This window comes from Dermacentor silvarum, chromosome 11 (genome assembly GCF_013339745.2).
Source record: "Dermacentor silvarum isolate Dsil-2018 chromosome 11, BIME_Dsil_1.4, whole genome shotgun sequence".
Lineage (NCBI taxonomy): Eukaryota > Metazoa > Arthropoda > Arachnida > Ixodida > Ixodidae > Dermacentor > Dermacentor silvarum.
This window is the reverse complement of record NC_051164.1, coordinates 74,693,891-74,707,322: the sequence shown is the minus strand read 5'-3', so window position 1 is coordinate 74,707,322 and position 13,432 is coordinate 74,693,891. Positions and strand designations below refer to the sequence as shown.

The 13,432-nt window shown below is 46.3% G+C and overlaps 1 protein-coding gene across 1 annotated transcript in view; it reads right to left on the bottom strand.

Annotated features, from left to right (window-relative positions):
* Positions 1-13,432, bottom strand: part of LOC119432943 (BRISC and BRCA1-A complex member 1-like) — a 37,181-nt gene that overhangs the window by 8,948 nt on the left and 14,801 nt on the right. Inside the window, exons 6-7 of the mRNA XM_037700089.2 lie at positions 10,145-10,268; positions 4,092-4,178 (exon numbers count right to left, since the gene is read on the bottom strand). Of these exons, the coding sequence (XP_037556017.1) occupies positions 4,092-4,178; positions 10,145-10,268 (211 nt within the window). The remainder of the gene's footprint in view (positions 1-4,091; positions 4,179-10,144; positions 10,269-13,432) is intronic.

Genomic DNA, 13,432 nt, shown 5'->3' with positions numbered 1-13,432 from the left:
AAGTGATGAGAGCAACATTATAGTAACAGCACCCTTTAAGGTAGTCGCCAACAGCGCCTGTCGATTCCCGCTGAAAGAAGAAACACAGCATTGAAGCCAGGTGACATAACGACATAACAGGGTAGGAGGGATTACCAGCTCCAGCTGCCCTGCTTCTTCGGAATGGAGGATGTTGACGGCGAATGGAAAAGGTAAATACTGCGCTCCTAGTTTCTATACTCGTACTAGGTCTTTTTCAAAATTATTTCAGCGATATATTCCTGGGAGGCACCATACTTGTTGCAAGGCATTTTTGAGGCTTCAAAGGAAGGTCGTTCAGGGCACCTTTCATATTCCTCTTTTGTGTCCCTTTAAGGATACAGCCCAAGTTTACTAGTTCTCTCATCTCGCTGCGAGATCGTTTAGGAAGTTTTCATAAAATATTAATTATCCTCTTCAGGCACTGCATGCACAATATGCATGCCAAGATAGCGCATCAAAAACAAGAACACTGATAAAAAAATGCTATTTAAAGGGGCCCTGAACCACTTTTTATCTAAGCAGAGAAATGCTTTTGAAGTTAAAATAGGCTATTTCGAAATACTTTGCCACAAGAAGTACTCCAATGCGTTCAGCAGAAGTTGAATTATTGGCAATAAAACACGTCTTTCGCGGTGCTTCCGTTCCTTTTTCAATGCCTTGCAGTGCGAAGACTATGGAGGAGTGGGCCATGCCCGCAACACTCCGTCTACAGAATGTCACCGTGGCGTGCAGTTCAAATGTGATTTTGGATGTTAACGTGTATCCCACTACTTCCAATTATGGCACCTACGACGCGCCAAACGTAAGCCAAGCGTGGTTGACCTCAGCAAACTGCTGTGCGCTCAGCCAGTGGACTTGTCGCGGCACCCCGTGGCGGCCGCGGTATCCACGCTACATAGCTGACCGCAGCTACATGCAAGTGTAGTGCCTATGTGTGCTCGTGCTCATATGCTCCAGTCTGACTGTGCTACATGGTGCGGACCGGCTTTGTCCTTCACCAGCTTAACTGATGAATTCACATCCAACTTACGCCTTTTGAAGCGCTATGAATAGTCTGCCAAGGCGTCTAGACAGGAGCGGCCAGGAGTGAGCAGTTGCTGGAAAGCGTGCATGGTGTGTGTGGTCTGACCTTAAGTTTCATGTGGTTCGAGGCTAGTTGAGCATTCAAGCCTAGTCAAAATTAGCGAGACCCGACGGCTACGACACCGATAAGCAGGTTGGCTAAAGTTTAATTCCAACGCGGGCACCCGCAGACGAGCGTGAACAAGAAGATTGTCAGCTTCTTCCAGAAGTACGTAATTATCGAAATTTGAAAGCAGATTTGCTCGTATTTCAGCCTGTTTATTAAACTTTGTCAATAAATACACACAGTAAGAAGCGCAATAAATATACTTAAAGGAACAAGCTCACTGATCCAAACATCCTTCTTGATTGATGTCAGCTATCGGCCAATAGCAGCTGCATATGGGAAACTGGTATAGTAAAAGCTCGATGATACGAATCTCACGGGGTCACGGAAAATATTCGTATTAGCCGAAATTCGTATCATCGAAACACAATTAAAACTACTGTCGAATCTCGATAATTCGAACTCGAAGGGGCCAGAAAATTTGTTCGAATTAAAAGGACGTATTTTTGAAGTATTCGTGCACCATAGCACGATGCATGAACGGTGCGAGTCGTGAAATATCGCGGCGCGCAAGCGCATAGCAAGCGCGGGCCACGAAACTGCCCACGCCGGCTAACGGTCGCTTCCCGATAACGACAGAAAACGAAGCTTCAGGGAGCGAGCGGGCGGCATCGGCACGCAGGTGCACGCGGAGACCATCGAAGGTGAGGGAGGAGGGCAGCAGGGAAGCGGATTTGGCCGCGTCAACTCCGCCGCTTCGGTGGCTCCCCTCGCCCTCCCTCTCAACGCCCTCGTAGCTCTCTCACCTTCGACTCCGTGCGCCCCCGCCGCCGTGCTGGCGCCAACTTATTTTAGCCGCCCCCTGAAGTTTCGTTTTCTGCCGTTATCGGGAAGCGAGCGTTTGCGGGCGTGGCAGTTTCGTTGGCCCTACTGTGCCTCCGCCGCTGCTGCCGCAGCGTGCAAGGTCAGCATGTGACTAGAAAATAGAGGAGAAGGGTTTACTGCCATTTTATTTGCGTGGCTGAGACGTCGGCACTAGTGTGTGCTAGAATACGGTTGTCTAGAACACTCAAGTCGGCACGTACACGCTTGTTCCGATGCGATGCAGAAACGGCGACCTTGTAATTTGAGAGAGAGGGAAACTTCCGCCGCGGGTTCCTCCCCCCCCGTTCCTTCGCGCGCGGCATCGAGGGGTCTCTCCTGAGCTTTTGCTCTATGGCGGTGTCGGAGCAATGCCGGTCGGAGGCGCCGCCGCGTGATTTGGCGCGCTGCTAAGAGCATTGTCGGTGCGCGGTATGTTCGAAATAAGCGTGTTCGAATTCGCTTGCTTCGCGTTGACGTTGAACGAAAGCACATTTTTCATAATAGTCTCGCTGTGCAACAATTGTGCTCAGTGTTGACGTTGCGAGGCCTAGCTCCTTAGCCAACTCCGTCCGCTTCCTCTTGGGATCCTCATCGACCTTTCGAAGAATGTCTAATTTCTCTTTAAAGGAGAGTGCTTTCCGCTTGCGAGACATAGCTCGCTGCGACTAGGCAAAATGGCGCAAACACGAAGAACGCGGCCCGAAGCGCAGCAGCCACTCCATCTGACGGCTCGCAGAAAAGGAGGAAAAGTACAAAAGCACTAAAAGCGCCACCGCCTCAAACTCTTCGCGCCCAGTCGCGGAGTCCGCGCTGTCCGGCACCGCGCCTCCGCACCAAAAGAGAAGGAGAGAAAGCGCGTGACTGCGCGCTGTTCTCTTTCGCGGCCGTCGGTGGGGCGGCGTTTATTCGTATCAACCGACGCAGGCTGAAAATCGATTCGTAACAACCGTTCTCTAGCACGTTGCGAAGTAATGGGGCTCGGCCGGGACCACAGAAAAATTCGTATCATCCGGAAATTCGTATTAGCCGTGATCGTATCATCGAGCTTTTACTGTACTACAAAATAAAGCGTCCAGAAAAAAGTGAAGGGCAGGCTTCTGTTGAAAAGAAAGCGTTTGAGAGAAAGGTGACTTTGCGCTCCGCTTGCAATCTCCCCACACCACGCACGACTCCAAAACTTGGTCGAGAAGTTCACAGCAGCGTATGCTATCCGCAGACTATGTTTTTTCAGAGAAACAAGCGTGAGGGGTGGTTAAGGACCCCTTCAAAATGTGTTGCATACATATTAAAAGACTTTTGACTGGACTTGTGCTACAAGTCTGAATAATATGTGTAAAGCGTTAAAGCAGAACAAGTTAAAAAGTAGAGGGCTGGGTCTTTGCTTTTGGAGTCAGTATGTCATCACGTAATGAGTTCAACTTTTTCAGTTCTTTTTTTCACAATGTCTTGCATCAGGTATACCTTTCGAGCAGTCAGATAGTCACTTTCCAAGTAAGCTAGACATGAAGTAGTGTTCTCATATCTCACGTTTTAGTACCGAGTTTTTGCATGGAGTCCATATTCTGTGCACTTGAGAAAACTCACTTAAAAGATTGAAAATTCTCAATCCTTTATACAGCTGTGCTCTTTCCATGATTCCGAAGATGTAAGAAATGTGATGAAAATAAATTATCAATGCACAGAATCATTTGACGTCTGAAGGGGGACATCACCACCCATGCCCGTGTGATGAAGAATGCTTTCACCTGATTGCACTTCACGACTAGAACATCCTCCCAAAGTTGGCATTCCAATGTGAGGAACAACACTTTCTTGCAATCCTTCTCACTAAGCACAGCGAAAGAGTGGGACCCCCTTCCCGCACTCATTGTAAGTGTTCAAGGTTATGACTACTTTCCGAGGTGTATAGCCTGATATTGCATAACAAGTGATTTTTCCTTTTGTAGTCCTGCCGTTTAGCACCTGCTCCCCCCTGTAATGACTTGACTATTTGACCCTGTGGGTACATGCAAAAGCACACACAAAAAACAAAGAAAGGCAGCCAAAAGCAAAACTGAAGTGGGCAGGAAGCAGTTACCTGGCAGCAGTTCGCCTCGGACAAGGGTTCATGAACATACAGGATGTCGAGAAAGAAGTAGAGAGAATGCATCATCTGTTTGAGCATCTGAAAGACAGGTAAGAACAAGAACAGCAGAGCTTATGGCATGTTGCAGAAGTTTGATCGTTCATTTGCACCTATTACCCCTTCGCACCCATTTGCTTTGTATTCGTTAGCGTTTATGAGCACTTCGAAGCAGGTGAAACATTTGTGAAGATGCTGGCTACAGCATATTTCGTAGAATGACAGCCATATGTGCAGAAAAAATGAATATACATTGACATGTCTCTTGTCTCATTGCGTGGTCAGGCTGAGGACGACCTGCCGAGTGCACTTCGACGTGTACATACATCGCGTTACCCATGCATCCCACGGCATTAGGCAATAGAGCTAACCAATAAGTGCTGAGCAGCCGCATCAGCAGATCTGACCTGAGGCTGCCGCTTGACTTTCACGGTTATCATCAGATGGATTCCGCTCAAGTTTTTTTTTTCTTTTTCTGACCTTGGCAGGAACGTTCCCGAGGCGAAGGTCCATGAAAACCCGGGAGATGATAGACATCTAGTGGGTGTGGTGCCCGCTGCTGTGGAGCGCGAAACGTTTTTGAAGTTGCGAAAAGGATGACGTTTAGAAAACGTATGAAGGTTAGGAAGCACTAATAAGATGTTTTAATTTCATGCTAAGGTTGGTTCCAAATTGCTGGAACCTGGCACCACTGACATTACTGCGACATGACACAGAGGAAAATCTTCTAACGCATTGTAGCCTTAACGCTAGGCCATGATGGTACGGCTTATAAAATTTAACGAGAGTGCTGCACGCATTTCTTCTGGCTTTTCTCAGGCAGCGCCTCCTCTATTCTTTCAATGCCAGCCAGATGCAGCCGATCCAACGGTTCATCACCCTCTCCGATCGCCCTTTTCTACTCTCCCCCATAGGCTAGCGCTCGCGCCTGCTTTACGGTCATGGGGGAGAGTACCCTCTGGGTGGCGCCTCACGATGGAAGTCGGAGGAACTAATTCTGACAGACGCGTGAATCGTCTACCGCATCTCCTCCGGAACGGCAGCGGCGTGCGCTCAGACGCATGCGTGACGCAAGCAGTCGTAACCTCTGGGTAGCGTCACATCGCGGTAACTCGCTGAACTAAGGCCTATGGCTCCCATTGCGGAGCGAGTGACTGCACTGGCATTGAAAAAATAGAGGGGGCGCTATCTAAAGCATGGGATCAAAGACATGCGCAGGAAAGGAGCGAGCCAGTGTATCACGACGTATCCACCTCCTGGTAACTGAAACCAAAAGAACTACTATAACAGTTGTAAGTTACTTTGGGCATTTTGATGCTTTTCAGAATTTTTGTGCTAGGGTTTTGAGGGTCGGGAACATCATTCAATTGAAAAAAAAAAAAAAAGAGAGAGAATGGACGAGTCCAAAGTGTCATGCCAGCAAACCTTTAATAAGCACGAAGAAGCTTAGAAGAAAATGCTGCAAGATGGAAGTCTGCGTGGCTGCTGGTCGTACCAGCTAAGAGACCGAGTGCAACAGAAAATAAAAGCATGTGGCAAGATGTGGTCATGTAGCCTGTGCTGGTCTCTTCATTCACCTCGGCAGTAATAATTTATTTATCGGGCCAATTTCTGAATTGGCAAGGTGTCTTCCAAGTACACAGCACCGTAAAGTTCCCGCAGGCGAAATATTTTTCAGAATTGAGGTGCTTGGCCAACATTTGCGTATGCAATAGCAGTCCCTGAAAAATTCATAATTTCGAGTCTTTTCTGTTGCTGACAGTTTTATAGCAATAGCAATTATACGAACACTTGAGGTGCGTTTTTGTTGTTGTCGTTGTCGCTATGTTGTCCCCAGTGCAAGGCACATGCACAGCCCGGCTCGCCAAGGTCAGTCGGGCCATGCACGGTGTGTTGGAAGTCACATAATCGTTGTGGGTGCAAGCGTATGCGTGCATGCAAAGGCAAGCCAAGAAGGATGGTGGCTTAATCCTAATAATTTTCCCGCTTGCCCTATGTTGGAGGTCACGTGAATGAGCAGGCGCTGGCTACGCAGCTGAGCGCATACGTGGCCTGCAAGAAGTGTTTGAAGGTCACGCAATCTGCTGCTAGTGCCAATGTGATGAGCAAGCATGGAAGGGCGAACTGAGAAGTCCTGATGCCTTCATGCACGCTCTGTTCCTGTACGCTTGGTGTTGGAAGTGATGCAACCTGCTGAGTTCTGGAGACAGTTGAAATGGTGAAGGGAGTGGCAGCATGCAACATTCGCATTAGAACAAGCATGCATGATCTCCGCCGCTAGCGCTCCTCATCACACCAGCACTGCGACGGTGAATGCTCACAGTCACTGAGTGAACACTGTGAGTGTGTTCGGGCATGTGACACGATGTTTGCTTAGTTGACTACAATTTGACTTTGATTTATACTGCCCATAAAATGACAAACCTTGCTTCATGTAACAGTCTAATAAATTGACGCGTCTATGATTGTTTTGTCTTTTATTTTGGTTGTAATGAAGATGCGAAAGACACATTTACAATTTTCAACACCCTGGCCCGAGTGGTGCCTGACAGGATACTATATACAGTCGAACCCGTTTATAACGAAGTCGATAGTGCCAAGAAAAGTGGCCTTTATATCTGTAGTTCGTTATATATGGACTCGCCCTTAAAAACGCTCTAAAATTAACCGCACTGAAGCTGGCGTCAGCAGTTACAATTTGGCAGCACAAAAACCAGATTTTCGGTGTAATTTTTGTTCCCGATGTGTTCCTGCACCTAGCTGCAATCTTCCGTTAGAGACATGCATCTAAAGAACGAAATGCGGGGTCGTGTAGCTCTTTCAGAATGGCGCCTGGTTCCGATCGCCTGTCATTTCGAAACTACAAGTGCAGCCACCATTTCTTATTCGAGAGCTTGTGATATATTTTACTACCAGCGGGACATGACTGTATTCTTCACACGAGGGCGAAGCGTTCTAGTTGGCCAGAAGTACAAGCTTCGGAAACTACTGCGGCATGCCACCATTTTGCGAAAGGTCTCGGACATCATGGCCTCGGCTTTACGACTGCGCATAAGCCACACAAGAGCCGTAAAATTATGCTATCTGTCGCTACGGGCGAAAAAAGAAATGCGGTGTTCGAAAGGTAAAACGTTACCGCAAAAGGTTATCAGCAATTGGCAATGCGTGAACATCGCATCGACGGGAATGCTTGAGCGGCCATTGTTCCCATGGTGGAAAGACATAGATGGTCGTTCCTAATCATTGAAACATGCGTAATGCACATAGTGCCGCACGGACAATGGCGTAAAATGAAGAGCGACGCCGTCGTGGCATCCAATAAGGCACCAGCACACGTGTCAGTGCACGCCCCACACCATGCTGTTTATGCTGTACGCGGCACGCCTTCACCCTGGACGCGTGCTTTGAAAACGCATGACCATGTGTGACCTTCTTCGCGGTTTCCGAAAGTTCGCTCATCTCAAAAGCCGTATCATCGTTGCGGTTGGACTGGAGTGGGGCGCGTGCTGCCGTGCACCCAGTTTGGTCGCGCTTTCGTGTTTTGCCACTTCGTGTGTGCCCTCTTTTTACCGTGACCACGTTCGAAGCGTTCGTTGTAGCAGTACGGCGATTTAAAGAATGTTTGTTATATCTGGAAGCAGTTTCCAAAGGGAGGGCCGGGAAATCGTAAATGCCCTGAAATGTGGTCGTTATAACCGATAGAGTGTTATATCTGGGATCGTTATAAGCGGGTTCGACTGTACACAATGTTCTTGTGCAAGGGCCACACATTTTCCCTTAAATTTGGGTCGAAATTTCCTGGGTGCGACACCTGCACAAGTAAGAAGTAAATAAATGTGCGCGTATCTCTGCTGCCTCATTCGTAGTTGTTGGCTTGTAACCACGGTGCTGGAGAAGCTGGAGTCTGGTTCAATAGAAGTGCGCTGTTCGAAGGTGAAGTCACCCTCTAAAGTCAGGCGCCGCGTGAGGCATTGCAAAAATAAAACTACAGTATAGACCACTTATAACGTAACTGCTTATAGTGCAGGACCGTATATAGTACGGTCTTTTCAGACTCCTGTTAATTTTCCCATAGCACTCCATGTATACGCATACCGCTTACAGTGCAGCCGCGTGAGACGAAATACCGGTTATAATGCGGCTTCCGCAAGAAAATCTTGCCAACAAGGGCGGCAGCGAGCACGCTTCTCAACAAGGTGCGTGCTCCCGGCCGGCGTATGCATTATTCAATGCAACCACACTCTCGTTAATTCGGACTTGTTTGGCCGCACATCGGTTAATTCGGACTACTTTCGGAGCTCGGTGAGCGCGGAGCGCCGCAAATGTGCAACGCAAAAGAGCAAGAACGGCGCTAGCGTCCAACCGAAACGAAGCGGCGGAGTCTGCATCGCCACAGCCATCAGTTGAAATCGTACGTGAATGACAGCAACGCCGGAACGCTTCGGGCCTATTTTTGTCTTTAAAGCCTGTATTCTTGCGTTTACGCTGCGCATAAGACTGCGTTGACCGCGGGCTTTCGTAACTGCGTAGTCGTCATCCACGGTCGCGTCGATAGCGGCTGCTGTTTTCTCCGCAGTGGTTGCGGCGAACAGTAGTTTCGTTTTTACTCAGTACGCGCGTCGGCCGCGTGCCTAAAAAACTGCGTAGTCGCCATCGATTATCACATAGATAGCGACCGCGGTTTCGACTGCAGTTGTTGCAGCGAATGGTAGTTAATTCGTCTAGACTTGGTGCTTGCGTCGGGCGCGTGCCTTCAGCACCGGAAAGTCGCCGTTCATAATCGCGTCGATAGTGGTCACGTTTTTTTCCACAGCGGTTGCGGCAAACAGTTGTTTCGTTTTGACTCGATGCAAACCTGCCGAACTTGAAGAGCACCAGCTATATCGCGATTATGTTTTTGCCAGCTCACTGGCGAAAACGTAATCGTGATGTGCACGCAATAGTACAAAGCACGTCTACATGCTTGGTCTACATGTTTTGCATACGTGCAGGGCTTGAAAATCGTTGTTTTGGTTATAGTGCGGTACCGCTTATAGAGCAGATGTTCGCGACTCCGGCGACTTTCGTTATAAGCGGTCTATACTGTACTAGGCTTCTTACGCAAAACACGAATGGAATGTTACAGTCGATAGCGCTCACGTACGCTTCAGGCAGTGCGTGAGGGACAAAAGTTCATTGCAAACACATACGTGCAAAGTGCGGAAAGTGCACATGCTAAGTGCTCATTCTCAGAGGCAGGCACCTCAGTGCAATGAAGTCGCATCTGATTTAAAAATAATTTCCTTATATAAGAATAATCGCTGGTATTGGCAAGAAATAATAAAAAAAATCATGAATTATAGATTCACTTTTGTTACACCTAATAATTCATTATATCCATGTTTCCTATATGTACCGAGGTTGAACAGCATAAGAGAAGCTTTCGTTGCAAACAAAGCTTCGTGCACAGATTTGGTAACACAGAGCACAGCGACACAGTAAGCCTTCAGAGCGTTGCGGCTGAAGCAGGATTGCCCAATAGAATCTTCTTTTTATGAAAACCTTCCCAATCTTCTTGTCTCTTCATTACAGTTGCTGTTTTACATCCCATCATGCTTTGATCTATGCAGTTACGCAGTTAAAATACGAAGACCCTACTAAGTGTGTGACAAAACCAAAACCGCTGCAGCATCTTGGTGCCTGTATTGTGAATTTGCCAAATTGCACCAACCAACACGCACCATTAATTGTTCTCGTCAGACCTCAAAGCAGACATGCGCACTTGATTATGGCTGACGTGCCATATTTTGGTAACAGTGGTATAAAGTGTGGCCAGTCAGATTTTAAGTTGACTTCCCTGCATCTAATAATTCATTACATCTGTGTTTGTTATAACATTCAATGGTACTTTGCCCCCTTGATTGTCAGCACATGATCAATTCCCTTGAAAATCACTGGGGCGCTACTTCTAAGAGTGAATGACCCTGCAGTGTACAACCAGAGAAGTGTCGTTACTCTCTCCTTCTCACCTGCAGGTTGCTGTGAACCTGGGGCACGCTGTTCGACCGGCCATAGATGAGGATTGTTCGAACCAGGAAAGGTGGTGGGAAGGGTCCCTCCCTGCCCACTTCCGGGATGTGGGTGTGCTCAGTTCTGCGAGAGTAAAAGAGCCGAGAGCGAGGTGAAACAAGTGATTTGCGAATCTCTTAAAACAGTGACACGTGTGACCAGTGAAACAGGACGGGACACAAGGCACGAAAACAGACACCACAGTCGCTGGACCACAACCACTGGACTACAAAATTAGACTACAAAAAGTAGTCCAGAATTTGTGGTGTCTGTTCAAACTTCGTGGTCTTCACAAATGCTGGAATGCACACACTGCTGAAACGCTGCATTTGTGTACAATGGTGGACAGAAACACAAATCCAACTTGGTTGGGGCACCACAAATTCTGGACAAGAAACACTGGACTGCAGTGCTGGCATACAGTTGCAGTCCAAGATTTGTGGTGTCTGTTATTGCTCTTTGTAGTTCACAAATGCTGGACCACAAACACTGCTGGAATGCGGTGTTTGTGAACAATGTCGGACACAAACACCAATACAATGATGTCAGACACAACAAATGCTGCACAACAAACACTGGACTGCAGTGCTGGAATACAGCTGTAGTCCAAAGCTTGTTCTGTCTGTTTCTGCTTTTTGGTAGTTCACAAATGCTAGACCCCGAACACTGCTGAAATACCGAGTTTGTGCCCAATAGCATCGGACTCGTGTGTGCTTCAGGCTGATGAAGAACTCACAGATAGAGTCAGTAACCTAACATAGTAAGTGTTGTATTAGACCATCACTTCAACTGGAAAATGCATATTTACTGTGTGTGCAAAATCTAAGCACTGTCTGCTTTAGACTTTTCAAATGTCGCCATTTCTTTGATCTTGCAAGACTGAGAACAATTTATTTTGCCCTATTTCTTAATAAACTATCTTAATGTATAAAATCTTGGGATCATACATACGATTCTTACATAAAACCACTTCTATTAATGCAAGAACATGCAATCTGTTTCATGTCAAACTCAAATTATGCGACCTCTACTAAACCCCTTTTTTCTTAATACAGTAAAATCTCGTTACAAGAGACACTGTTACAAGAGACACTTGGTTATAATAGACATTTGAAAATGGTTTGGTTGGTTTTGCTATGTTCGCCATGTTAACAACATCACATACAAGAGACATGGTTACAAAAGACACTCGGTTACTAAGGACAACGTTTTAGGTCCCTAGATTAAATTCTTTCACTATTTATAAGAGGCACAACCCAGAGACGCTCACGCAATGCGGCCAACGTCGTACCAACCACTAGCGCTGCAATTTTCCTTCCGTTGCCTCGATGTTGTTCCGTTCCGCAGCCGCTGTTATTCCTCGCATGGTTGCAACTACAAATTGCACTGAATTTTCTGTCATTATGATTTTATTATTGCTGTCGAGCTCCCACACTGACTCTGCAACAGAGTACCATTAGGTTGGATTTCCGTCACAGCGTTTGCGGTGCTGGTCGCTTTGTATGCCAGTAGTCGGACTCCGGAGCCATCGCCATGTTTCCATGAGACAGCTCTGTTCGCATTGAAGATGTGTTTAAACATACATTGATGTTGATGTATAATAAAGTGGTCTAGTTAGACTCCTCAGTGTTTTTAGAATTTTTGGTTACGAGAGTATTGTTTCCCGGGTCCCTTGAGTGTCTCTTGTAACGAGGTTTTACTGTACCAAATCATGCCCCTACACCTGCTAATGAATTACAAAACTACAATGATGGTGTATAACTTGTTAATTAGCAATGCCCCCCTTCACCGTTCAGTTTTATGCCCTCCCATTTCAAAACAAGAGGCTATGAATGTAGTAAATTCTTGAAGCCACTAGTAAAAAAAATGTGTATGGAAAAAGACGGCTGTATAATATTGGTTGTTCTTTATGGAACAATCTTCCTGTTCAGCTAAAGCGACAAAGCATTTCTTGTTATGCTTAAACGTTACTACAAAGACCTGTATTAGTTGTTGAAACTCTTGCGGTTTGTATGTTAATCTGATATGTTGCTAATCTGATGTATAAAGGTGTTTGCTGCCCGTATGTTTATGCATGTTTATAACAATTTCTACATGAATCCATACTAGCATGATGCTAAAGATCCAGATACTTCTCAACATGCTTTCGTATGACCTTACTTTGTCTAATAAAAATTTGAATTAAAGAAATGTTCCATGCTGGACACAAACAGAAATACAACGATGTCAGACACAACAAATGCTGGACCGCAATCACTGAACTGCAGCGCTAGAATACAGCTGTAGTCCAAAATTTATGTTGTCTGTTCCTGCCCCTTGTAGTTCACAAATGCTTTAGCACAAACACTGCTGAAATACCGTGTTTAGGTCCAATGCAAGACACAGACACAAATTGGTAGACACCACAAATGCTGGACAACAAAAACTGGGCTGAAGTGCTGGAACGCACCTACAGTCCAAAATTTGTGGTGTCTGTTTTTGTTCTTTGGAGCTCACAAGTGCTGGACTACAACTATAGTTCTGCACTGCAGTCCAGTGTTTATGGTCTAGCATTTGTGGTGCTGTTGGACACCACAGATGTCAGACACAAACACAAATCCAACATTGTCCAGTGTTGTAGGCCAGTGTTTGTGGTCCAGTTTGCGCATGAGTGTAAAGAGTGCTCTGATGTGAAAAGGTGATGCAGTGCAAGATAGAAATAGATAAGGAAAACTAAGCTGTTGGAAAACCTTAGTGACAATTTAAAGAAGAATAGGATAGATAATGTGCCTAGTTAAATGCATACAGCAGCTGCAATTTCCTGTCTGCGAGATTTTGGCGGTGATCAGCACCTACCACAGAGAGGGCGCTAAACACGTCCTCTTGTATTCCAGGCTTAGCAGATTCAGAAATGTTAAAAATGCTCTTGTTGAAGGATAGTCAAGTGTTCATCACCTTGTCTTAGTTATAATTTGTATGGGTCCTGTAAAAACCTAGAGAGGCTTCCGCAAAGAAAGTATGGCAGCTAGCAAAAACAAAGTTGCAATAACTAAATTGCTGCACATGCCTTATCATGAACAGAAGTTCGAGTGCAATGTGAAGCTACCCTAAAGCTTTAACTACCTTTAGCCGTGTTACTGTAATTTAGTGAAGCATCAAAGGCACGCTTTTTGCAAATTGTCCAGCTGGGTTCAGCTTTAATACTAGTGCTGTTGACCTGGGCAAATGTCACCGATTGTTCTAACACAGAATACCGTATTTCCTCAATT